This window comes from Ursus arctos, unplaced genomic scaffold, assembly GCF_023065955.2.
Source record: "Ursus arctos isolate Adak ecotype North America unplaced genomic scaffold, UrsArc2.0 scaffold_8, whole genome shotgun sequence".
NCBI classification, from domain to species: domain Eukaryota; kingdom Metazoa; phylum Chordata; class Mammalia; order Carnivora; family Ursidae; genus Ursus; species Ursus arctos.
Genome location: NW_026623100.1, coordinates 78,848,126 through 78,874,770, shown reverse-complemented (window position 1 = coordinate 78,874,770; position 26,645 = coordinate 78,848,126). Strand labels below are relative to the sequence as shown.

General features: G+C 43.9%; 1 protein-coding gene across 2 annotated transcripts in view; it reads left to right on the top strand.

The window, feature by feature from the left end:
- Positions 1-24,478, top strand: part of CPSF3 (cleavage and polyadenylation specific factor 3) — a 43,104-nt gene extending 18,626 nt beyond the window's left edge. For both annotated transcript variants that reach the window (XM_026518626.4, XM_026518628.4), the window contains 11 exons: positions 2,478-2,653; positions 3,637-3,795; positions 4,612-4,758; positions 7,626-7,778; positions 9,431-9,539; positions 10,652-10,750; positions 11,716-11,810; positions 13,662-13,749; positions 18,768-18,837; positions 21,861-21,957; positions 24,289-24,478. In XM_026518626.4, coding sequence (XP_026374411.1) covers positions 2,478-2,653; positions 3,637-3,795; positions 4,612-4,758; positions 7,626-7,778; positions 9,431-9,539; positions 10,652-10,750; positions 11,716-11,810; positions 13,662-13,749; positions 18,768-18,837; positions 21,861-21,957; positions 24,289-24,390 — 1,295 coding nt within the window. In that variant the 3' untranslated portion in view covers positions 24,391-24,478. The remainder of the gene's footprint in view (positions 1-2,477; positions 2,654-3,636; positions 3,796-4,611; positions 4,759-7,625; positions 7,779-9,430; positions 9,540-10,651; positions 10,751-11,715; positions 11,811-13,661; positions 13,750-18,767; positions 18,838-21,860; positions 21,958-24,288) is intronic.
- Positions 24,479-26,645: the final 2,167 nt, after the last annotated feature.

Here is a 26,645-nt window from a genome sequence, read left to right as displayed (position 1 = left end):
TGACTACAAGGAGTCTAATTTTGATAAGTCTTTGAAATACTGGGAGTACATGTTTATTTAAAACTATCCCAGAATTTAGTGTCTCTCTAAGATAATAAGTTATGGTCTGTTAACTGTAAACTTCTACTGAATCGTTTTTAAAAGCTTCCACATCCTGGGACTGTAACCACAATATTCTCTTCAGGTCATGCACTAGTATTTAGAAGTAAGTTTTTATTTTGTAAGTTTAAATTAGAACCGGGCTAATTTTCTTGAACTCTTTAAACTATATTAACAAAACGAAAAGGCAACCTGCTGAATGGGAGAAGATATTTTCAAATCATACATCTGATTAAGGGTTAATAACCAAAATATATAAGAACGTACACAACTTAAAATCAAAAAGCAACCTGATTAAAAAAATGGGCAGAGGACTGGAAGGAACATTTTTCCACAGAAGACATCCAGATGGCCAACAGGCACATGAAAAGATTCTCAGCATCACTCCTCATCAAGGGAAACGCGAATCAGAACCGCGGGTGAGATACCACCTCACACCTGCCAGATTGGCTATTACCAAAATGACCCCCCCAAAAATGATAAATGTTGCTGAGGGTGTGGTGAAAAGTGAACCATGGTGCACTGTTGGTGGGAATGTAAATTTGTGCAGCCACTGTGGAAAACAATATGGCATCTCCTCAAAAAATAAAAAAATAGAAATACCCTACAATCCAGCAGTCCTGCCTCTGGGTTTTTATCAGAGAAAATGAAAACACCAATGTAAAGACCTATGTGCACCCCTGTGTTCATTGCAACATTATTTACAAAGCCAAGACATGGAAATGACCTAAGTGTTCACTGATGGATGGATGTTAATGAAGCTGTGGTGTAGACAGTGGAGGTATTACTCCACCATAAAACAGAAGTATCTTGCCATTTGCAACATGCATGGACCTAAAGGGTATTAGGCAGCGAAATAAGTCCGAGAGAAAGACTGGATGACTTCACTTACACGCGGAATCTAAAAAACAAAACGAATGATCTCACAAACCAAACAGAAACAAGCTCATAGATACAGGAAACAAACTGATGGTTACCAGACGTGGGAGGGCTTAGGGGTGGAGTGAAATAGGTGGAGATTAAGATGTACAAACTTCCAGTTAGATGATAAAGGCGTTCCAGAAATGTAATCATAGCATAGGGAATATAGTTAGTGGTATTGTAATAACTTTGGTGACAGATGGCAGCTAGGCTTACCATGGGGGTCATTTTGTAGTGGATAAAAATATCGAATCACTATGATGTGCACCTGAAACTAATAGAATATCTTATGTCAGTTGTACTTAATTTGAAAAAAAAATGTTAGCCTTGCCAGGGCCTAGCTGGGAAGCCTTGAAAGCTAGAAGTCCCTCCCACTGCCCCACGATAGCCTCCACGCCTTACACTGGAGCTAAAGCACAAGGGGGACCAACGTGTGTTGAATGAAGGAGCAGCCTTTCCAACGAGAGGCTGCGTCCCAGAGCTGGGACCACCTGTGGGTATCGAATCCTAGCTGCCCACGTTCGATGTGTGATGTTGCATCTTGGACAAAGGATTTGGTATTTCTGAGCCTCCATTCCTTTTGTAAGTTGTGGACTGTGCTCTTTGTGGTTGCAGACACCCTATGTGAGCCCTGCTCAGCCTGCCCCGGAAATGGCAGCTGCTGCTAACTGCCACTAGCCATCCCTGCCTCCAAGCTGCAGGGCCGCTAGGGAAAGCGAGGGGCAGGAGCTAGAGCCTCGATTACAAGTAGCCGAGAGCAAGCTGACTGACTAAAGCAAGACAGAATGTACTGGAAGGTATTGGTATCCCCAGACTGTCCATTTAAAGTGGGAAGCCAGTGTGGAACAGGGCCCCTGCTGAGGGCAGGAGGCAAGATCCACCAGGAATGCGTCCCAGGAAGGAGTACCCACTCACTGTTAACCTGAGTGTTGGCAGGCACGGCCAAGCCCGGTGAGAGGCCTACCAGGTACAGAGCCACGAGGATGAGGCCTACTGCGGAAGGGACTGGAAGAGACCTGAGGGAGGAGATGGCCTCGATGAAAACATCCAAGGTCCAAGACTGGCACCCCCACCCCCGGCTTTCCATCCCTGTGCACAGCAGTGTCTTAAATGTGGTTTACCCTTAACCAGGGTAGTAATTACTGCAGACATAGCTGACATGTTGAACAGATTGTTGTGTGCTTGTAATTACAAATTGTATTTCTAATACTCCAGGGGGTTCCAAACGTTGATATCTTTGCTGTTAACACATAAATTAGTCATTTATAGACATTGCAAGAGAGGGAACATATAAATGTAGTTTATACATATATATATACATATATATATATAGTTTTGTATATACATAGTTCTATGCTTTATTTCTTGGTTGTGTGAATTTCTTAAAATTCATCTATTATTTGAACTGTTTACCCCAAATAACAAAATGAAATTTGTTTCTTATCAATTCTCTCTAGATGAGTACTGGCAGAATCACCCAGAACTCCATGATATTCCCATATACTACGCGTCATCTTTGGCCAAGAAGTGCATGGCAGTGTACCAGACGTATGTAAACGCCATGAATGACAAAATCCGCAAGCAGATCAACATCAATAATCCCTTTGTTTTCAAGCACATTAGTAACCTCAAGGTGAGTGCTGAGGGAGGACCCGTAAACACAGATGAGTCAGTGGCGCTCACAGCTGCCTGCCATGGATTCCGAGGCCCAGTCCTTGCTGAGGTCTCGCTGTCTCTCTAGCAGGCACCGTTTTTCTGCAGGAAAACAAAAATCTAGCAACTGGCATTCTTTCCTGCTTAAACAAATTTCGGCCCTTGTTCCAAGTCTGCGTACGTTCTCAGTATTTACTGCTGCTGATTAGTTGGGTCTCTCTGCCACAGAAACAGGAAGTCCTCATGAGAAAAATATACTCAAACCTAATCATCTTTTTGAGTCCCACTGCAGATTCCATGTATGAAAACTTTACTTTTGTAGAGCATTCAACAAACAATAAAATCTGATTTTCTTTAGTTAAAAAAATAGTTTTAGAAAAATCTTGTTTTATTAAAACTAATGCTTTCATCTCAATAAATGATGCCCCAGATAATTCAAGTTATAAGGCATCTTCCAGTTATAAATGGGCTCTATTCATAGAGTATTATTTTTTAAGTTAATTTTTAAGAATTAGAGCCAAGTTTTCCATAGAAACAATGTTGAGCTTTTTGGTTAGATTTCTAGGCCAGCTCAAAATATTCATGAAGCACACAAGGCCATTGTGAGCTGGAAAATTCTTTCGGAGTTCTATCTTGGGTGGATAGAAAGCCATTTGACACTTACTTTTTTCTTGCCCCCCTATCTAGCAATGAAAATGGTCCTAATAGCCCGTTAATACCAGTAGGAGATTTAAAAGATCAGTGTGAACTAACTGCCTTTTCTCACTTTGTTCTCCTTTCATTCCTAACCTAAATTGTTTAGAAACTTAGAAATTGGACTTAAAATGTTTTACTAGTCTCATTGAGGCCCTTTCAGTAGTGTGATTAATCTTTTTACCTAGCTTTTTGTTATTTAAAAACGAGGAATGCCTTGCCAAACCCTGGTACTCAACATGCCTTTACCATTCCTTTTTCCCCTCTTAGAGCATGGATCATTTTGATGACATTGGTCCCAGCGTCGTCATGGCCTCCCCAGGCATGATGCAGAGTGGCTTATCCAGAGAGCTCTTTGAAAGCTGGTGCACGGATAAGAGGAACGGGGTCATTATAGCAGGGTACTGTGTGGAAGGGACACTTGCCAAGGTCAGCCATGGTCTTAGACCACCGTGTTATTCCTAATCAGAATTGCCAAGGTGGCCCCTTAAAGCCTGAGGAGCACCCATCTGGTCGCAGTAAAAACCCTGGAAAGGAACCTATTTGAGACAAACGCAAAAACACAGATACCCTCATTCACTGAAGAAGAAGTTTGCCAATGTGTGTTCTCTTGAAAAGTCACAGAAGGTGTTTGGGTCGATTGCCCATCTTCCTGTTGATACACAATGGTTGATGTTAACTCTTAGGGATGTACACATGGTAGGAAATGCATACAGAGCTCTAGAAGCAGTTTCTAAACATCCAAGCATCATGTCCTCTTCCCTCCTCCTCCTAGAACTTGTCTTATTTTTAAAAATACGTTATGATTCCCCATTTCAACCATTTTTTATTACTTTTGCGTATTCTCTAAGTCACACAGACAATGTTGGCTGTGTATTCAAAATAGATTTCCAGAACAGAAACACATCTGTCTGAAAAGTGACTTTTTAGAGCAGGAGAATAGCTGGGAGTCCCAGCTTTGCCATTCTGGTCATAAGTTACAATTGCCACTTCCAGTACTCCAAGTACATTGAATTTTAGTTAACCTGCTTACTTTCCTAATTAAATATTTACTCGACCAAGAAAATAAGTATTTAATATTTACTAAGTCAATTGTTAGAATGCATTTTGTGCTAAAGGTCCCAAATTTAATGTAAGAGGTTTTGGCTGCGTTAACAAATAGAAAATGTACCTTTTCTTTTCTGATTGGATAGTTTATTGGTTTTGTTTCTTTTATTTTTGTTTTGTTTTGTTTTGTTTTAACAGCATATCATGTCTGAGCCAGAAGAAATCACTACCATGTCTGGACAGAAGTTACCACTGAAAATGTCTGTTGATTACATTTCTTTCTCTGCTCACACAGATTACCAGCAAACCAGTGAATTTATTCGTGCTTTGAAACCGCCTCATGTGGTTAGTCTATGAATTTGATTTATAATATTAAAGGGGAAGAAAACATACCCAAGAAGGTAGCCCTTTTCGCAGAGTGTTTCTGCAAGCACTTGGACCTGACCTTTGCAGCTCCCTTCTGAGTTAGGCAAGCTGTGTCTCCATTTACCCGAGGTCCCTCATCAGATCCCCCTAACCCCAACTCCAGTGCCCCTCCTGTCATTTTCTGCAGCCTTCCCAGTAACTTAAGAGCACAGGCTTTGCCTGTGACTGCTTGTTTTGAATCCCAGCTCCATCCCTTACTTGCTGGGTAACCCTGGGCAAGTTACTTAACGTCTTTATGCCCCATTTGTAAATAGGGATAATACTACCTCATAAGGTGATTGTGAGGAAGGGACGAGAGAACATAGGTCTAAAGCATGTAATACGGTGCCTGGCATGGAGTAGATGCTTAATAATATGAAAGAAGAGAAAGACAAATCATAGAATAGTAAAAATTAAAGATCCAAATAGATATGAAATCACATAACTCCTTACTGATGTGATTTGTTTATATTTTTAAGTTTCATGTAATATGAAAATAACAATTCTATTTTGGTGGGATTGGGGGGAAATAAGAGGGGAAAGCTAAAAAAAATATATGTATTTTTAATCAACAGAACACTCGGGGAATGTGTGTGGGTAGGAAACAGATGAAGGGCCCTTTCTAGATTTATTGAAAAGTAGTTCAGAGGAGATAGCGTTTTGTTAGGTTTTTTTTTCCCTTAAATTTTTTTCATTGTGATAAAATGTATATAACTTAGAAGTTGCAATTTTTAACCATTTTTAAGTGTACGATTCCACAGCATGATTCACATTCACAGTGTTGTGCAACCATCACCACGCCCTGTTCCCAGACTTTTTCATCACCCCAAACAGAAACTGTACCTCAATATTAAGCAAAAATTCCCCATTTCCTCCTCCCCAGCCCAGGTAACCTCCAATTTACTTTCTGTCTCTGAATTTGCCTGGGCAAGGTACTGCGTGTCAGTGAAATCCTACAGCACTTAACAGAATGTGTTCAAGGTCCTTCCATATTGTAGCACGTGTCAGAACTCCCTTCCTGCGTATGGGTGAACAGCATTCTGTTGCATGTATAGACCACACCCATGCCCTCAGTATCTGGGTGCTGCGGTGAGCACTGAGCTCTAAGTATCTGTGTGAGTCCCTGTTTTCACTTCTTTAGCGTATATACCGAACAGTGGCCTCACCGGATCGTCGGGCCATTCTGTTAACTTTTGGAGGAGTCACTCAACTTTCCATAGTGGCTGCACCATTCTGCGTTCCCCCAGCAGGGCACCAGCATTCTGATTTCTCCGCGTCCTCGCCAGCACTTGTTTGCCGCTTTGTAATTACAGCCTTTCCTCGTAAGCGTGAAGCAGTAACTCATTGTGGTTTTGAGTCTCACTTCCCTAATGACTAATGATGTTGAGTGTCCTTTCGTGCGTTCTGCTGTTAATTTTTGAGTTCCTTCTGGCCTGGGAGTCCTCACAGGGATTTGCCAGTGGCCCTTTCTCAATAAGCAGAGTCTTGGGTGGAGAAAAATCCCTCGCCTGCTTTTATCTCTGTGAACTATTGAAGTTCATCGCAGTGCAGGCTCCTCACAGGGGTCCTCTAGGGCAGGTGGTTCATGGAAGCGCTCCCACGGGTTAAAGCCAGGGAGGAAGTGTCGTATTGCCCTTTCTCTCGGCTCTCCCCACCTCATCCTCAGTCCCATTTCATTGCTCTCCAGGCTCTCTCTCTGCTGACAGTTTAAATTCCTGGATGGAACTCGATGCTTACGTTCCTTCAATAACCAGGTCAGCAAAAGTGTATCTGCGTGAGAGAATAACAGTAGTGCTAGAGGTAACAATAAGTAACAGCATTTATTTCTTACCATGTGCCAGGCACTGTACTCATATTTTAAGTAATCTCTACACCTGACATGGGGCTCAAACTTACAACCCCGAGCTCAAGAGTCGCATGCTCTACCGACTGAGCCAGCCAGGCGCCCTGTACTCTGATTTACACGTATCAACTTGCTTATTACTCCTTACAACCAACAACTCTTTGTAGATGAGAAAACGGAGATGTTAAGTAACTTGCCCAAGTTGACACAGCTAGAAAGTGCTTGAGCAGCCAGGCCTCAATGCCAGGGCTCTTTACTAGGCCATGTGCCTCTGCCTAGTAGTGATGCTAGCTAGGCTTCCGTGAGCTCAGGCAAGGAATCATCTGCCAGGGGTCTGTAGGTTAAGATCGATCTGTCTTGTAAAATACAGATTATAGAAGTGAATAGAAAGAGACTGGCATCTAATACAGTTGTTGTAAATACCCCTCAAAGGCAGTTTCATTTGGTTCCAAACTAGTTTGTTTGGTATTACTATAATAAACGGAAGAAAATACCAGAAGTCTTTTGCTTCCCCCATAAAAAGCTTCTTTGGAAAGTCTTGTATTAAGAAACCTAAAGAAAACTGTGGATGTTTTCTGCATTCGTAAGAGTAGCGGTGGTTTCGTACAAGAATCCCGCTCCTAAAGCTGGCGGAGGCTATGGAAGGCACGTGGCGCAGCCCTTTACAGTTGAGCACAGAAGTCTAGAAGAAGCCCAGCTCCCGTAAAGTGGTATATCTCACTTGCGGCAAGACCTGAACTAGAAGTGTCTTTACTCTGTCTTAAAATAGTTCCACTTCAGGATTTTTAAAGCCAAACAGAATGAAAATAACTGTACATGTTTGATTGACGGGAGGTCCTTCAAAGTCGTTAAGTTTAATAACGTCAAGTATATGTCTCTTTCACATATCGAAGTCAGATAGGGGCCATCATTAAGCCGACCTCAGGCTGTTTCCCTGTGCTCTCTTACAATTCATTCCATGTAGATTTTAGTCCACGGAGAACAGAACGAAATGGCCAGATTGAAAGCAGCCCTGATTCGAGAATATGAGGACAACGATGAAGTTCACATAGAGGTTCATAATCCTCGGAATACAGAAGCCGTGACCTTGAATTTCAGAGGAGAAAAGCTAGCCAAGGTAAAAGGTTGAGGTTTCTAATCTTACCCACGTCTTTTCTTTTTCTTTTCTTTTTTTTTTTTTTTTAAAGATTTTATTTATTTATTCGACAGAGATAGAGACAGCCAGCGAGAGAGGGAACACAGCAGGGGGAGTGGGAGAGGAAGAAGCAGGCTCCCAGAGGAGGAGCCTGATGTGGGGCTCGATCCCATAACGCCGGGATCACGCCCTGAGCCGAAGGCAGACGCTTAACCGCTGTGCCACCCAGGCGCCCCCCACATCTTTTTTAAAGGGAAATGTATACTTCTTAAAAATATAGACTTCTTTTCATCAGAGCAAGATAGTATCCTTAATGGTGATTTCTGTCAGTATTGTATAAGAATTGTATCCGTACACTTCTTTAGGTCTTCTTCTGGTCCTACTAATTCATTTCTTCACATAGAAAGTTTTCAAGTACATTTGATCTTAATGCAGTTGAATTTGATAGCTTTGTAATCCACATCTCCACTTTCTTTTCCTCCCTGTGTCTGAGAATCAACAAATATCCTCAAATACTGTTTTATTACTACGTCTAATACAGTATTATGTCCACTGGTCCTTTTCCCGAAGAATCTGAAGATAGGCTCATGTGTTTAAACATACACGTGGTATGATGGAACTTACGAACATTTGTCCATTTTGATGTTGAAATATAGTATTTTCAGAATGTAAAACTAAGAGTTAAAAATCCTACCTGAGGTTTTAGAGGGGTGCTGTAAGCTATGTGCATTTGTGCCTCCTATTAAGATTTTTTTTAAAGATACTTCTAAGGGAAACTTTTTAGTGATTCATATGAAGTTTTAAATATCAGACATGTATTAATGAGCAACTTTACAGCAGTTCTTTTAGTATATAATGAGCCAGATATGAGAAGGCTAATTGGTGAATATCCTTCCTTGTGGTTGAGTTTGAGAGGAAAAAAAGTCAGCAAAAGGTAAGATGTGAGGCTTTTGTTGCCAAAGAAGGACAGATGGTTGTATTTACTCCTGAATTAACTCCTGTTCACAAAACTTTCCAGTGGCCACTTTAGTGAGAGCAACCTTGTACCTATAGAAAAATGTATTCAGTTAGGAATCTAAGAATTAAATGTCCCTAACTCTGCTGGTTGAGATTTGGGGAGGGGGGACGATTTTACAGTCAGACAATTTAGAAGAAGTGGAGTTGAACAAAATTAAGCTGATTTCTTTACAGCAGGAGTTTTCAGAGTTTTTATTTTTATTTATTTAAGATTTTATTTATTTATTTGACCCAGAGAGAGCAAGCACAGGAGCGGGGGGGGGGGGTAGCAGAGAGAGAGGGAGAAGCAGGCTCCTCACCGAGCAGAGAGCCCGATGTGGGACTCGATCCCAGGACCCTGGAATCATGACCTGAGCCGAGGGCAGACGCTTAACCAACTGAGCCACCCAGGTGCCCCCAGAGTTTATTAGTCCATTATGCATTATAAACCTTCAAGAAATATAGAATGCAGCATTTAAAAAGTTTTTAACTAGAGGAGTGTCTGGGTGGCACAGTCAGTTAAGCGTCCCAACTTTTGATTTCAGACCCCTGATGGTCATCATTATGATTGAGTATCTGAATAATTGCATTTTCCAAAATTCTATTTCCTCCTCCTCCTTTTTTTTTCTTTTTATTAGGTCATGGGCTTTTTAGCAGACAAAAAACCAGAACAAGGCCAGCGGGTCTCGGGAATACTTGTTAAAAGAAACTTTAATTATCACATACTTTCTCCTTGTGACCTCTCCAGTAAGTATATTATTAATTGTCAAATATAAATTGATTTTCACATTGAAAGAAAATCTGTGCAAACTTCTTCCTAATGGCCAAATTTTAATAACGTACATAACTTTATCGGGAAAAATCTTACTTGAACTATTTAAATGTTTGAATTCTTTGTGAAAGAACTTTTTTCTTAATTGGGAACATAAGTTCACCTCTAAGACGGGTTGACCACTCCTGCTGACCCTTGACACAAAGCCTGTTTTCCGCCTTTCGCGGTGGAGTAACCTTGACCCCCCGCATACACATTTTGATCTTTATGACCTAGACTTTGACCTCGCTTGCTGGGCCTTTATGTTGCGTGCCTGTGTAAATGCTGGGCCACCATTACTTTTGCAGTGAATATGGCGTTATCTTAAATAACCATGCTCAGTTTTACGCATATAGCACTAATAGCGTGTGAGTGCTTTATGAAAGGACAAGGAAAAGCGTTTACGTATTCATCTGTGAGCTGGGCCAGCGGTCGGCTTTAGCGCATCATGAGGTGGATTGTAGCTTGTTCCCGTCTTCAGCGGTGAGTGCGGTCTTACTCCGGGCCAGGCCCTGTGCCGGGTGCTGGAGGACCAGAGATGCGCTGCGGAGCACAGCCCCAGCCCCTGGAAAGCTGCCTCGCGAGAGAATCGTTCTTGTCCAGAGCTAGTCACCGCGCTGACAAGTGACACAGAGAAGTCCCTAAGTATGTGAGGAGAGAACAAGCATAGAGAAGTCGGGAAAGGTTTTGTAGACCAGGTAGCACTGGTGCCAAGTGGTGAAGGCTTGTCAGGAGTGGCTAAGCCCAGAAGAAAGCAAAGGACAGCTGGTGTACTGGCTTGAGACCTGCAGGGACCGGGTGTTTGCAGGCCAGTGAGGCTGCTGTCTTACAGCTGAAAGCATAAGCTAACTAGTCGGAGAGCAGGGGTGGGCGTAGGGAGTTAAGGGGAAAATGTAGGGTGGGAACAAATTAAGGAGCACCTTATATGCTTTCTGAAAAACGTGTGCTTGTTTACCTTGCCTTAACTTCCCTCTACCCCGTATGTGTTTGCAGATTGTATTTTGTGCAACTAGTATTGTTACTTTAAGTATTCTGATTTCCTCCTCAGATTATACTGACTTGGCCATGAGCACTGTGAAACAGACCCAAGCCATTCCCTATACTGGTCCTTTTAATTTGCTCTATTACCAGCTTCAGAAATTGACAGGTGTGTATATTTATTAAAATGCACCTAATTGTTTTCTGTTTTTTGAGTAAGATACATTTATCTGGGAAAGGATGTTATTTAATTTGGGTAATTGTCTCAGAATTTGCACAGATTTTATTTGCACTTCACTTGGACATGTTAACAGCTTTAGGTGAATTTTTAAACGTGTGCTCCTGATTTTTTTTTAATGCCGCTTTCTTTATCCTCGATCCACTGAACATGCTGAAAATGTCAGTAGTCTTTGCTCCTTGTGTTTAAAATCCAAGTTATTGAGAAAATAAGTTTTCTGGTTCCATCAGTACCAGTCTATACAGCGGGTTTTACAAGAACACTTTGAATAACAAACTACACTTTCTGTTAATGTGGTCTTCATAACTCAAATAGCAAAACGCAACCATAAAATAAACCAGTAGAAAGAAAGTCTTTCTTTTTTTTACTTCAGATCCTCATATTAGAATTATAGGTCATAACACAGAAAGTTAATAAAATATGTCTGAATTAACCCTTAATTAAGAGGTTCCTGGGAGGACCAGAAAAGTCTCCGCTTATACAACAGAATATTTCTGTAGATGGATGAATCCTATGAAGACAGAAGACAGAACTGACTAGTTGGCAATAGTTAACTAGTCTCATGTTAAATTTTAAGATGCTAATGGCTAAATCTCTTATACAAACACAGATGTATTTGACAATCACCAGAGTTTGTAACTGATAAAATGTTGAAGGTCCAAGGTAAATCCTGCCTTGTTATATGAATTTTTTTTAATACATGTTGAGATCTTTCAGTTGCTTTAAGCCATTCACATAAAACTGACTTAGTTATTTGAAATCTGACTACACAAGTGAGTAACTAAATTTTTCATTGTGTATCAAATTTATTTCAGCTGTCTCTATAAACAAAGGAATAATGATGCCTCTAGAAGATTATCAGAAAATTATATACATCTTGATATTCTTTTTTTCAGGTGATGTGGAAGAATTAGAAATTCAAGAAAAACCTGCTCTGAAAGTATTCAAAAATATTACTGTCATACAGGAGCCAGGAATGGTGGTATTAGAAGTAAGATAATATCATTTACCTTAACAAGGAGGGGGAAAAATTTAAGACTTCACATATAATTGTAGAGAAAATTTGTTTCTTCTCAATCCGGAAAAATATATATATGTGTGTGTGTGTGTGTGTGTACATATTTTTCTTGCCCAAATCAGCTTTACATATGACATAGCTGAGCATTTTCTACGTAGTTCCAATAACACAGAAACTAATACTAAGGGCACCTGGGTGGTTCAGTCCGTTGAGCATCCAACTCTTGATCTCAGCTCAGGTTTTGATCTCAGGGGGCTCCACACTGGATGTGGAACCTAGTTAAAAAGAAGTGAAACTAAAATTAAGGCTTAATATTTAGTATGTGTAGTGAATATAGGTTTCACATGAGAAGTCTCAACTAATTTTGTGATAGCCGTGGGTGTCTTCAGTTATATGAAAAGATCCAACAGTCTGTTAAGCAACTGCCTTCGGCTCGGGTCATGATCCCGGGGTCCTGGGATCGAGCCCCACATTGGGCTCCCTGCTCAGCAGAGAGCCTGCTTCTCCCTCTCCCTCTGCCTGCCACTCTGCCTACTTGTGCTCTCTCTCTCTCTGTCAAATAAATAAAATCTTTTTAAAGAAAAAAAAAGATCCAACATTCTCAAGATAAAAATCAAATTCTGTTATAAATGAAACAAATAAACTTGTCACAAAGTGCTCTTATGACAGTGGAATTTTGAAAATTCAAATAAGCAATATTAAGATAACCCAGATACACAAAGGCTAGAAACCATTGAGTGTGGTTCCTATCACTAGAATTTTAAATTCCTACTGGTAGAATTTGGGACTCAGACACCAAATTAATTTGGTGGTTGATTTTGATAACTTGGCAACTTTCAAAGGGAACTAAAATAATCCAGGGAGGTACCTCATTTCTTTCTCTGCCTCAAGGTAGAATCCTATGTAAATTCCCCATCTAGATGGTCCGCTGTTCTGTTCTTACACGTTACTTTTTTTTTTTTTTTTTTTTTTAAGATTTTAACCTTTTCTTTTAGAGAGTGGGGGAGAGAGAACGCGCGTGCACAAGCTGGGAGAGGGGCAAAGGGAAAGAATCTTGAGCGCAGGGGCGCCTGGGTGGCACAGCGGCTCGGGTCATGATCCCGGCGTTCTGGGATCGAGCCCCACATCAGGCTCCTCCGCTATGAGCCTGCTTCTTCCTCTCCCACTCCCCCTGCTTGTGTTCCCTCTCTCGCTGGCTGTCTCTTTCTCCATCAAATAAAGAAATAAAATCTTTAAAAAAAAAAAATCTTGAGCGCAGAGCCCATGTGCGGGGCTTGATCTCACAACCCCAAGACCACAACCTGAACTGAAATCAAGAGTCGGACGTGCAATTGACTGAGCCCCCCAGGCGCCCCTGACACATTAGGAAAGGCACTTGTTTCTGAAATAATTCACCTGGTCCCACCCTCACTTGGCACACGAGGGAAACTGTCTTGGAGCCCTGGGCATGTGCGGGGGCAGGGGGGTCCTAGGCTTCGTGTAGGAAACAAAAGGAAGTGTTTAAAAATACTGCCCTACGCGGTTCTCAGGGGTCTGCATTTGCTCCCAGTACCGAGTTACTGCTGCGCGAGCTCGGACAAGTGGCCTGTGTAAGTGAAGGTGTCCTGAGGATCAGGCAGGGGGTTGCCCGTAAAGCCCTGGCCACGAAGGAAGCGCTTAGTACATCTTAGAGAAGTCCAGTATTGCTGATCTCAGGAAACAGCGAATGTCAGTGAAAATGCACGGAACGAAGTCCCGTATGTACGGTCCGCGGATGAGCGGGTAGTCATGGTTTTTGTGGTCGGCCCTATTCCCACCTTCCCAATTCTGCCTTTTTCTTCGCAGTGGCTGGCGAACCCTTCCAATGATATGTACGCAGATACAGTAACAACCGTGATACTGGAAGTCCAGTCCAACCCGAAAATAAGGAAAGGTACAGAATGATTGCATTTTTGTCAATTCTTTCACTTCTCCCATAGTCTGTGAACTAAAAAGCAGAAGACAGAATCCTAGAACTTGAAATCTGCTTGTTCCACGCTGGTAGCCTTCAAGATACAGTATGTGCATAACAGTGCGTGTTACTCATATTTTAGTTCTTGTCCTGGGTCTTTATTTGTGCTCTTGCCAAAAATCTGGTTGCCATGAACACTAAGATAAAATTCCTTAGTCACGGTCCTCTCAAAAACAATTTAATCAGAAATTCCAAAATACTGCTGAATTGAGCCAGCATGTCTAATAAGAAAATTGGCGGCCCTGTTGGTGTTCAGTAAAACCCGTTGAACAGAATGGAATCTCCCCTTAGGGCAATTTTGCAGTCACTTTATGTTTTCTAAGTAGCCATTTTCAGTCAGAGAAGACACTAGCGAAGATATCTGTGATTTCTTTACAGTTGCATTCTAGCTCATACATAATTCAGTGTAACATTGCATTGGCATGGAAGGTAGCCCTCGAAGAATTCGGGGAAGCCTCCCAGCCTTTACCCTTCTCATGGTACCAGGTCTTGTCCTCTGAGAGAACGGTTCTCTTTTGAAATTACAAAAAATAAACAGGTAGTCCTTGATTGCAAGAGGAAAAAAACATTTTTCTGGATACTTAATAATCCATTGTCTTGTAACTGACCGCATCTATATAATAAAACGAATAAATATCTAGACAAATCTAAATTATTCATCTGAGGTACAGTGTTGGAAATTGTTTTGAGTAATAGTAAAAAATTGTAAAAGTGTTCGTCTGGACACTGCCGATGGCTGTGTTAGTTGGATTAACCGGTGGGGAATGCACACCCCTGTGTGCGTGTGGCGTAGCGGAGGGAGCTGTGCGTCTGCACGAGCCACGGGTCACGGCAGACCCTGGGTTCTCCCGGGATGCTCACTCCGGCTGTGCCCCCGAGCGCAAAAGTACACGCCTGGCAGAACAGCTCCAAAGGCAGTTGTCAGGTTTTTCTTATTTTCCTGTTTTGCATTTTTCTTATCTTAGGTGATAAAAATATAAAGGACAGAGCACAGGGCGGGGTGTGTGGGAAGGAGGACCTTCCTTGTGCAGACGTCACAGCCAGTGAGTGGTGGCGCTGTGAGGGGCAGTGACGTGAGCGACAGCGTGAAGGGCAGAGAACAAGAAGGAAAGGCTCAAACCCAGAGCTCTGAGTGGGCACACGCTTCAGGATCGATGCCCGCTTCCCTGAGAACACAGCCGGCCTTCCCTGTGTATCTTGGTTCGTTCGGTTCAGATCAGATGCTCGGAATTGAATTGCTTTAACCTCCTGGACCCCTTTCTGTTCACTGCATTTTGATGACCCTTTTGTAAAATGAAGTCTGTCTCGTGATATAATCACCTGGTGTCAGTGTTTTTGTCAGATATTTGTGTTGTATTCTGAAAAATGAGACTTCTATGCAAAAATGGTGTGTTTCTAGGCCGGTTAGGATGCCGGGGAGTCTTCAGGACTGTTCACGTCTTAGCCGCCCTGAGCCCAGTTCCACGCTGTGTGGTGGGGCAGGGGTTACGGGCGTGTTGGGCCTGAGACTGTCAGCTGTGTTGTCCAGGTGCCATCTGCAGCGATGATGAAGCCGCCGCTTAGGGACTGTGCTGGAAAACAAAAACAGATAATCACCAAATATGTCCTGTCTGTGTCGACCAGGAAGGAGCGCGTGAGCTGCCGTAGACGGGCCTGACTTTATGTTGCGCATTTCTCTTAGTGCTCTGGTCCACAGTCAGAGTGCACCTTTACTCTGATCTGTGCTGGTGGAATTAACGATGGCTATGATATTATTAGTGATCCACTTTTAATAACAATGTAAACATTGCTTCCTCCGGTTAGCCTCTGGGCACGTCACAGGGCTTCATTGCAGGTAGGTTAGAGGAGGGTTTTTCCATGAGTTAACTGCTGAATTAGCTGCCCTGTGTTCCCCAGTTCTGCCCTGCTTTGTGTTGTATTGAGAAAAGGAGATTCTGTTCTTCTAGAGTAACGAGGTGCTTGCACAGCCAACATTGATTTGACAAATATTTATCGAGCACCTTCTGTTGGGCACGTGTTATTCTTAGGCGCTCAGAGCACAGCCGTGAACACAGCAGCTCGTTCCCCTCTGGGAGCTGAGACTCAAGGGGGCGCTGGCGCAGCTTCGGAGGGCTCGGAGCGGAGCAGACGTGTAGGGTTTTATGGACCATTTTAAGGATTTTGGACTTGTAGTCTGAGCGAAGTGGGTTACGTTGTAAGGTTTTTAAAGGGTCGCGCTGGTGCTCGTTGGGAGGAGACTGGAAGGGCAAGTAAGAAAGCAGTTGTTTCAGTCGGAGCTTTTGTGGCCGCGCAGCTGGGAGGTGGGCCGTGTGGGTGGGAGGTGGCCGGAAGTGCTTGGGTTCTGGAGATGATGGTGAAGGTCAAGCCCGCAGTGTCTCCTGCTGGGTTAGATACAGAGAGTGAGAGAAAGCAGACAAGATGAATTTCAAAGAGAGAAGGCAGTGACCCAAGGAGTGTTTGTGCTACATTAGCCTGGAGAGCTGTCACCCATGGGGCGAAGTGACAGGGTTTTTAACAAGCAGGACTCGCTCCTTCAGAAGATGAAAAATATCATGAGGACGGACACACGCCCTCTTCTCTTTTGCTCCGCGCTGAGAGGTGGAGGACGTTCGTTCTGTACATGGATCGTGTAACGAATTGACTTTCTCCCATCCGGACTTGGTATTTGAACTTTTTAGAGCAGAGTCACCAACCAGGGCCCACAAGCCAAGTCCAGCCGTCCACCTGTCTTTGTAAAGTTTTATCGAAACACGGCGATGCCCGTTTGTCTCCATGCTGTCCGCTGCTGCCTCAGACACGATCGGGCCATTTCCAGAAGTTGGCCAGGCCCATTCTAGACGCACCTTCTGTGAACAGGCTGATTCTTCTCTGCTAGTATTTCACTCCCTTTTCATTTCTCAGCCTGCTGAGACTTGGGTCCGGATTCTGGAAACACAGCTTGTGTTTGTATCTGTGTGTGTTTAGCCCCAACTTCAATTTCTGTATCCCCCTGTTCTCGAGGACACACAGCCAAGCTTAAGCATTTTCAAAATGTATTCGTTTATGTTCTCCTATTCCATTACGTTCTTCTGTTTGACCTGCACCTGTTTTCAGCACGTCCCTGTCCCGACACACACACCTGCTAGGGGCAGGTGTACCTAGGTAACTGATTTCACATCGTCCACACCTAATCTCGTGTATCTGAGGAGTTTGTCATGAATATTAGTGATAAACAGGCAGATATGCATACGTGGGCACTCACATGTTGAGTTTGGAAAGTTTCTTTTAATAGTTTCATAGCTTAGATATTTTTTAATGTATTTTATGAGATTTTACACCTCAGTTAAATGTTTGTTTAATACTTAACAGAATGGGAGTGCCTGGGTGGCACAGCGGTTAAGTGTCTGCCTTCGGCTCAGGGCGTGATCCCGGCGTTCTGGGATCGAGCCCCACATCAGGCTCCTCCTCTGGGAGCCTGCTTCTTCCTTTCCCACTCCCCCTGCTTGTGTTCCCTCTCTCGCTGGCTGTCTCTATCTCTGTCAAATAAATGAATAAAATCTTTAAAAAAAAAAAATACTTAACAGAATGATTATAATTAAAGTAAAAAGTTTTATTATATAGCTTTCTTGGCTGGCATCTGGTTCGTCTTATATCCAGTTAAAACTCAAACTATTTATTTTACCATAAGGGAAAAAAAAACTTTTGCGACTGTATATTGTGATGGTTTAACTGCACTTGTGATCGTTTCGCTGTGTATACAAAATCAAAGCATCATGTTGTCTACCTGAAACTAACAGTGTTATATGCCAGTGAGATCTGCATTTTTTAAAAAGAAGGGAAAAGCCTCATAAAGTAAAAGCAGTCAGAGTAACTGTAGTCTGACTTACAGAATAATTTAGGGGAAATGACAGAGTAGGTTCACTGCAGTCAACTTGAAAACACATCACTGCACAAAGAAACGTCAAATTCTTTAGCTGTGAGCCCCCAGTCAAGACAGCCACTAAGCTACTTACTTTTCCTTTCTCCCACTTTCTCTCTGGATTTACCTCTTCTGGACCTTTCATAAAAATGGAATCATATTGCACGGTTTTTTGTGCCTGGCTTCTTTGACTTAGCATAATGCTTTCAGGTTCCATCCACGTTGTCGCGTGAATCAGGACTTCATTCATTCTCATGGTGAAATAATTTTCCATTGTATGGATATACATCCTTTTGTCTCTCCATCTATTAGTTGATAGACATTGGGGTTGTTTCTACCATTTGGTTGTCATGGATAATGTTGCTCTCGGCATTCATGGACAAGTTTTTGTGTAGATGTATGTTTTCACTTCCCTGGGAGCAGAGTTGCTGGGTCATATGCTAACTGAACGGTGCACTTTTCGGGGAGCTGCCAGACAGTTCTGCACAGTTTTGCCGCTGGTGATGGGCTGGGAGGCACTGACTGATGTCCCGGGCCCACTTGAAACTGCAGATCGTCTTCCCGAACCGTCAGATTACTGTGTTTTGGGAAGGGGAAGCTAAGTAATCCAACCGGTACACGATTTTAAATAGTAATTTTATTAAAATCACCATAGGTGCATTATATATAGTAGAATGCAAAAGTTATATAATGTTTTAGGTAAAACAAAAGCTTCAGAGATCTCTAAGCCTGGTCGTGCCCCCCGGACTCCTGCAGTTACAAGTTCACTTCCGCTCATACATGAAATGGGGAAAAGTTTGAGGAACATTACAAATAAAAAGTATAGTAATCTTACATGTCATTTTGCGGTTCTGTATTTAACAAGAACCAAAGGTAAAGAGATGGAAGTAGCCGTTTGCCTCCCAGGTAGATGGTTGGTTTGTCACTTGAAGGATTCCGTAGTTGATCACCTTACCTTATCAGTAACTGGGTTCCCATGGTTGACTCGGGGACTATTCTAAATACGAATTTGGAAATTGACCTCTGTGGCTTTTTTCCCCAGGTGCGGTGCAGAAGGTTTCTAAAAAATTAGAAATGCACGTTTACAGCAAGAGGCTGGAGATCATGCTCCAGTAAGTGCTGCCCCCATTACTGCCCCACGGGGGCGGGGGGCGAGGGGCCGGGGTTTAGTTCGGGCTTCCTGATGGCCGTGGGGCTCAGACGGGTCACTTCACCACTCTGGATGTCTGTGTTTGTATCTGTAAAGTGGTTTGAATCGCATCTTTCCAGCTAACACTCTAGCTGGTTCCAAGTACCAGTGACCTTGGCTAGCCATGTCTGGCATAGTCTGCTAACATTGATACGTCATTACTAGGACAAGTACTAAAGTCTTCAGCTGGTGTTACTAGGCCTTCAGGACTTATATATATATTCTCTTTAAATGTGAATTTTGAATTAAGAATGGTTTTCTTCTGGACTCTTCTCAGTAAGTGTGTAAACTATGAATTACCTTTAAACTGAGTATTTTTCTAAACACCAGATATTAGGTCTTTCCCCTTTTCTCAAGTACTTTTTAAGACTGATTTTGGGGGGCTCCTGGCTGGCTCAGTTGGTGGATCATGTGACTCTTGATCTCGAGGTCATGAGTTCAAGCCCCACAATGGGTGTGGAGCCTACTTAAAATAAAAAAAATTTTTAAATACTGATTTGGGGAGTTTTTCCTAGATAAAACAGTAACTTGCATCATAGTGGATAACCACCATTTAAGCTATGTATTATGCCAAGAAAAGGAAAGTTAAAAGATTTGAATTTAGTTTTATAATTTCCACATCTAGCACAGTGCCTTGAACGTAGTATCACACTTGTTAAGTAAGGGACTGCTTCTACTTTTTATTTTCCACTTTTATTAACTGCCTCTATTTTTTTTTTTAAGATTTTATTTATTCATTTGACAGAGAGAGAGACAGCCAGCGAGAGAGGGACCACAAGCAGGGGGAGTGTGAGAGGAAGAAGCAGGCTCCCAGCAGAGGAGCCTGATGTGGGGCTCGATCCCAGGACTTTGGGATCACGCCCTGAGCTGAAGGCAGACGCTTAACGACTGAGCCACCCAGGCGCCCCTAACTGCCTCTATTTTTAAATCGAAAGTTACTTGACTAGACATCTTAACAAAAGGCGGCGCTCTGCATGTTTGGAGGTTTTATGTTAACGTTTCTGTTCCTTCCTTTCCCCCAAATTCCTCACTGATAATCTTTTAAGCAGCCAGTTAGTAGCTTTTAAAAAATGGATAGGCTTTCAGGGGTCACCTTGCTAGAAGAAGCTGCCACACGTCTTCAGAAGAATGTTCTCGGTGTTACCATTTTGATTTTAAAAAGCATCCCTGTCGTACTGACTGGAAAGGAGCTCTCAGGGTGGGGACAGGGACAGGCAGTGCCATTCCAAAGGCAGCAGGTGCAGTTAATGGTCCCACCCACCAACCCTCCCCCCGCCCCCATCAGAGAAGCCCCCCGTCCCCGACTCTGTCTGCAGAGGCTGCGCTCTGCAGTTCCTGGGAGTCCGACCTGCCAGCCTGAGGGTCCTGCTCATTTGAGATCTTGGACGCCTGGGACAGTCGGGTGAGACTGCAGGACTTCACGCAGGAGGGATAATACACACGCAGCCACACACACTTTTATCTTTGACGTCGACGGGTGAGACCCCGTCCCCCGCAGCCCCTCCCGGGAGTCCAGGTTAAAGAGTGCTTCCACAGAAGGCAGGTGTCCGTGCCCTGCTGAGCCTGCAGGGCACGTGACTGGAACAGCTGTGCGGTTGGGCAGCGCTGTTGCCAGAAGCTTCGGGGGAGAGTGAACCAGTGTTGCTCTGGACCTGCTCAGCCTCCCCCGTCAGTGGCACCAGAGGGAAGCGCGCAGGGCTGCGGGGATCCGTGAGAGCCGGCCGCCCCTCCCGCCCTCCTCTCCCCGGGCTTGCTTGCCCTGACCCACCACCTTGTCCCTCTTCCTCACCCTTCCACACACACACACTTGAACTGTGAGAAACAGAAATACGGACTAAAGAGCCAAAGCTTACATTCACCTCGTGACCGTGACATACTGAGTGTTTAGACTTCCCAGGCTGATCATAATCTAAAAACTGCAGCTGCGTAAACCCTTAGGATCATATAGGGGTCAATTTATTGGTTTCTTTAAACAAACCGATAATTGATGACATGAACATGAAACATTTTTCCCTGCCTTTTGAATATATTTCTGTAGTTAAACTACAGCGGTTTTCCTTAGTCCTAGGTTACCCAGCCAAGTTTATTCCAACGTATTTATTACCATTAACGTCCTGGAAGAGTTGGCGGCTGGCCGCCCCCTACCCCCCCCCCCAGCCCTCCGTGGCCTCAGCGCTTGCCCGGCAGGGGCTGACCCGCCTGGCCTGTGTCCGGCCTGCTGCTTGCAGGTGCCCGTGTAACTGATGCGGACGGACGTGGAAATCAATGATTAAACTCTAGCTTCTCAGTGACAGACGCGGTGTCTTAGTGACTTTCGTCCCTAAGAAGAGGGCACACAGCAGATGCTCAGTGAAGAGTTTAACTGAAGGCAGGCATTTGAAATTGACTCGGAGGAGCAGAGAGCGGGGGCTTGGCCGTTCACTGGAGATGCCTGCGTTTCAGCACCAGCTCCGCTGCCTGCCAGCCACGGGCTGCGAGCAGATCCCTTCCCTGCGTCTTGTTTTCCTCCTGTGTAAGGGGCTTCTTACTAAAATTGCTTCTTACTAAAAGTATTGTAAGTGAAGATCATGTGTGTAAAGTGCATAGCACAGTGCCCGCTGGAGAAAGCATTTTTTTTTTTGTTTTAAGTAAGCTCTCGGCCCAACGTGGGGCTCGGACTCATGGCCCTGAGATCAAGTCACACGCTCTGTTGACTGAGCCAGCCAGGCGCCCCTGGAGAAAACAGTCTTACTAAATGATAGCTGTGTACTTTACCCATTTTATACAATTAATAAAATATGTGAAGTTACATTAAGTACATCTCAGGAATAGAAGTATAGATAGAAATATTCTACTTCGAAACTAGGGGTTATCATCAATGTTATTTTCCCCCCAATATATAAAAATACACTTGACTTACTTGTTAATGCATTTTGCACTAATATTGCATCTTTGTTTACCATTAAGGGACATATTTGGAGAAGACTGTGTCAGTGTAAAAGATGGCTCTGTTCTCAGTGTCACAGTGGATGGGAAAACTGCTAATATAAACTTGGAGACACGGGTACGTAGCTGCTCCTTCCCACGTTTTAGGACATTTGGGAAAGAAAGTGAAAACAAAAGTAATCTCTGGTCTTACACCAGACTTTTGCATTTTGGCCTTTACTTTCAGTTTTTTTCCCTACATTTGCTTTTTATGTTATTTTATGTAAAGTTACACATTCCTGCTTTTTCTTTTTTTTTTTTTTTAAGCTTATTCATTTTTTTAGTTAATCTCTACACCTAGTGTGGGGCTCGAACTCATGACCCCGAGATCAAGAGTCAGCTGCTCTTCTGACGAGCCGGCCAGGCACCCCATGTTCTTGCTTCTTCCCCGTCCTTTCCTGAGTATTCTTGCACCTCGCTGCACACCTCGCACCTCATTTCCCGTGTGTATATTCCGCAGCGTTTCCCTGTCTCACGAGAGGCCTCAGTCCACCACAGCATTTCTCGTATTTGGCATCCGGTTGACTCCACATTTTTTCAGAGAAGCCGTTCTCCTGTTTGTACCAGCAAGATCCAAGGGGCTTTTCCAATGATGGGGTTCAAGGTCGTGGGGCCCGCTCTGGTCTCACACTAGAGATCCTGCATAATTATTTCATAAGCATAAATGAATAAATAGATCTTGTAGGCTTGTTTTTGAAGATTAGAACAGTTCTACTTAAACAGTCTAGGTTTTAAATTTCTTTTATGTTCTTTATGTAGATGCTTTGAGGAGACACTAGTTTATTTTACCCCACTAGAAAAATAAGCTAAGAACATAGCGAAGTGGTTCACTGGAGAAGAAGTGGATAGCCAGCAAGCACATGAAGCAAATGTTCAGCTCCGAGCCGCTAATAGAGGAAATACGAAAGTATAAACCTCACTGCTTATCACGTGAGCACGGGTGAACAAGAGTGCTGGGACCCCGTGCCGTAAAGCCGGGCCACGGTCTATTCTCAGGGGCAGTTTGGAGCAGGGAGGAGACCGTAAATGAGGTGGCACGTTCTTTCTGTAGGGTAGTTTGGTGAAATGCCTGGAAAGGCTCAGAAAAGTAACTACATTTATCCACAATTCCACTTACTGGATTTAATCAAAGAAAATAGACTAGTTAATAATAAAATAATTGGAGCAAAAATAAGTATATAAGGATTTCTATTCTAACATTGATTATAATATCAACAAAAATGCAAGAGACCAAAATATGCAAGAGGAGGAGACAGTAAATAAAATCACTGAATAGTGTGTGTGTGGTATACACCTGGACACGGAGGGCCGTATGGCCAGCCGTCAGGAAGATGGCGATGTGGATCGCTAAAGGGCACAGTTGTCCCCCCGCGTTACTGAGGGACAAGAAAAGTTACAAGATATGGGGTGCCTGGGTGGCACAGCGGTTAAGCGTCTGCCTTTGGCTCAGGGCGTGATCCCGGCGTTCTGGGATCGAGCCCCACATCAGGCTCCTCTGCTATGAGCCTGCTTCTTCCTCTCCCACTCCCCCTGCTTGTGTTCCCTCTCTCGGTGGCTGTCTCTATCTCTGTCGAATAAATAAAATCTTTAAAAAAAAAGAAAAGTTACAAGATAGCAAGTATGATAAATTGCCTCATTTTGGTTTTAAAGAAATACCTCTGTGTAGTTCAAAGTCTAGACTGTTATACACTGAAATGTTCATAGGAGTTATCATTAGGTTATCGAGTTAAGGGTGTTATTTTTTTCTTTCCTTACTAAGTTGTAATACGAGCAATATTTACAGTATGATAAAAAAATTTAAAACAGCATATAGTGTTTTGTAGCTGTGAAATAACTCGAAGGTTATTAGTCTAAATCCAGTTTCATACCAAATGTTGAGTAGATGAGCACACCCATCGCTTGCTAAGTAATTTGTATCACACAGAGTGAGTTCCCGATAGTGTCATTTACTGGGTCAGAATATGGGCTTTGAAGTAAATCTACTTCACTAGATTTTCCATTTATTCCTTTTTGCAAAATTAATCTCGAATTAGATCCAGTGAGTGTGCTGTCGGGCCTGAGGGCCGCAGCTCAGGGTCCCGAGAGGCCAGGCTTCTTGGACCCCCACCCCTCCCGGAAAGGATTTTTTTTTTTTTTTAAGATTTTATTTACTTGACAGAGACAGACAGCCAGCAAGAGAGGGAACACAAGCAGGGAGGTGGGAGAGGAAGAAGCAGGCTCATAGCGGAGGAGCCCGATGTGGGGCTCGATCCCATAACGCCGGGATCACGCCCTGAACCGAAGGCAGACGCTTAACAACTGCGCCACCCAGGCGCCCCCCGGAAAAGATTCTTAAAGAGGATCAGTCTGGCTTCCGTAGCACACTTGTAGACACTCAGGGTGAAAGGCCTGTTTGTGCTTCCGCTTTCAGACGGTGGAGTGCGAAGAGGGAAGCGAGGATGACGAATCCCTGCGGGAAATGGTGGAGCTGGCCGCGCAGAGACTGTACGAGGCCCTCACCCCCGTTCACTGACAACGGGACGGCCCTGGATGTGTTAAAGCCTCTTTAACGCTGGACTCGACTTCTGTTACTTAAAATAAAATACGTTAGTTTCTCGGGAGTAGCCTAGTTACTTGTGACGTCAAATGGCCTTTATTCCAACAGCTTGAGTGCTGCTAAATTACCAACTAGTCCGCCCGTCATTCCAGAGCTCCTGAATAAGCTGCCTATTATTTTAGAATTTGATTCTGCTTCCAGGCACGTGTGCAGCTGCCAGTGAAACCTTTCATCTGCTCGTAGCAACTCAATCAGGGCGTCTTAGTGTCCTTTTTAAGGAAAGAAAATGCATGATGGTATTTTCATATCCATATTCTGAGTGTGAATAGAGATTATCACCTCAAGAGCCTTTTCTGTTTCTTCCCTCCTGATACTCTTGGCAAATTCCTTAATTTGTACATTTGTAAAATTATGACTTTTGGGGTTCAGTGATACTGTCTTTGTATAATATCTACATTCAATTCAGAGATAGACTATAATTTTTATGCTTCAAGTTCAAGGGGATTCGGGTGTGAGTTGTTGAATTGCTCTGCGTGTAAATTAATCATGAGACCAGTTTCCTGAAGTCTGTAATTCAGACTTGCGAATAACCAGACACAGGAGTGTGGGGTGCGGCGTGCTGAGGGAGCAGGTCAGCCGGGGTGTTCCTGGCGGTCCGCTTCCGTGCACAGGTGTGACTGCCGCCTCTGCGGGGACAGAAGCTCGCTCTCACCTGTGCAGCCCAACTCGAGAGTCGCTCACACTCACTGTCAAGCTAAACGTGTCCGCCAACCACAGTCCCTTAAGTCCACTGACCCTTTGAGTCGTCTCCTTGCCTCACCTCTTGGTGACTTACAGCCACCAAGCGCTCCTTCTCTGTGTTGTCGTGACAAGCTTGAGTGCCCTAATCTGAAGTTTCATTTGAAATATTTATTTCTGTAAGATACTCCACTTCGTCTCCGGCCCAAACCAAAGTTCTAAGGGTCACCTTTTGTAAGTGTCATGTAAGATTTTGCTTTGATAGATTTTTTTTTTTAAAGAGAGCAAGAGAACAAGCGGGAGAGGGAGAGAATCCCAAGCGTGGATCCCAAGGCGGGGCTGGATCTCACGACCTGAGCCGAAATCAGGAGTCAGGCACTCAACTGCAGAGCTACCCAGGTACCCCGGTTATGAGCTATTTAAAAACATTTTTAAGAAGACAATACATTCAGTAAAAAGGGAATGTGCCTTTTCTCCTCGTCCCTCTCCCTGGGACGAGTTAAGGATTCCCAATTGCTCCTGAGTCCGCCCTTGTCTTCTCTCCACGGTGGCTCTGAGTCCCAGTCACCCTGTCCCCTCTGCTTCCTGCCACAGCCTCCCTGCTCTTCTCTAGTTGATTCCTGAACTGCGCAGACCCGCTCTCAAGCCTTCCCAGCTGAAAGTCCTTCAGGGCTTCACTGTAAATAGGATCGAGTCCAAACACTTTAAGCCAGGTGTTCTCAACCTTGGCTACCTGCTGGAATCACCTGGGGAGCATTAAAAATAGACTGAGGTCCACATTCCATCGGAAGTCAAGTTAGTGGGTCTGGAGTGCGGATCCTGGATCAGCACGTTTTTTAAAGCTCCCCAGATGATTCTAGTTGAAGTCGGGGAACTCATGGCCTAGGACGTGGCTGTGCTCTGACTCACGCTCCCTGCCTCTCCGGCTCCGGCCCTTCTCTCACCAACACGCCCCGTCCCAGCCACAGTGAGGTAGGTCCACCGTGTGCTGCTCCCCTTGCGATTCTGGTTTTCGCCTTATGCTCGGTTGCTTGAAAACATCTTCTGGCTCGTTTTTGATCCCAGCCATCATACTTCCTGGCACAGCTGAAGTGTCAGGGACTCTGACCAGACTTAGTCCTGGAGCTCCTGTGCGGAGGCCCCCACCTTGGCTCTGTCCTTGGCCCCCCTGGGTCCTGCTGGGTACCTGCCCAAATGCCTCATCCCCCTCCCTGGTAGCTTGCCCCGGCCTGCCTTCAGCAAGAATCGGGTTTCTAGTAATTGTACCTCCTTCTCCCCTTCACCCTGCTCCTTGGCTATGGATCCCCACCTTCCCTATTTCTCTTTCCTCCTGCAAATCCCCATCTTCCTTCTTGAATAGTCTGCCTTCCTGTCCTCAGCAAACGTCTTAAGTTTTTCTTTGAGGTCAAAGCCTTCGATAAATGCTTGAGTCCGTTTATTTAACAAGATGGGTGTAATGAACGAGTCTCTCGGAAGCACTTCCTACTCCACCG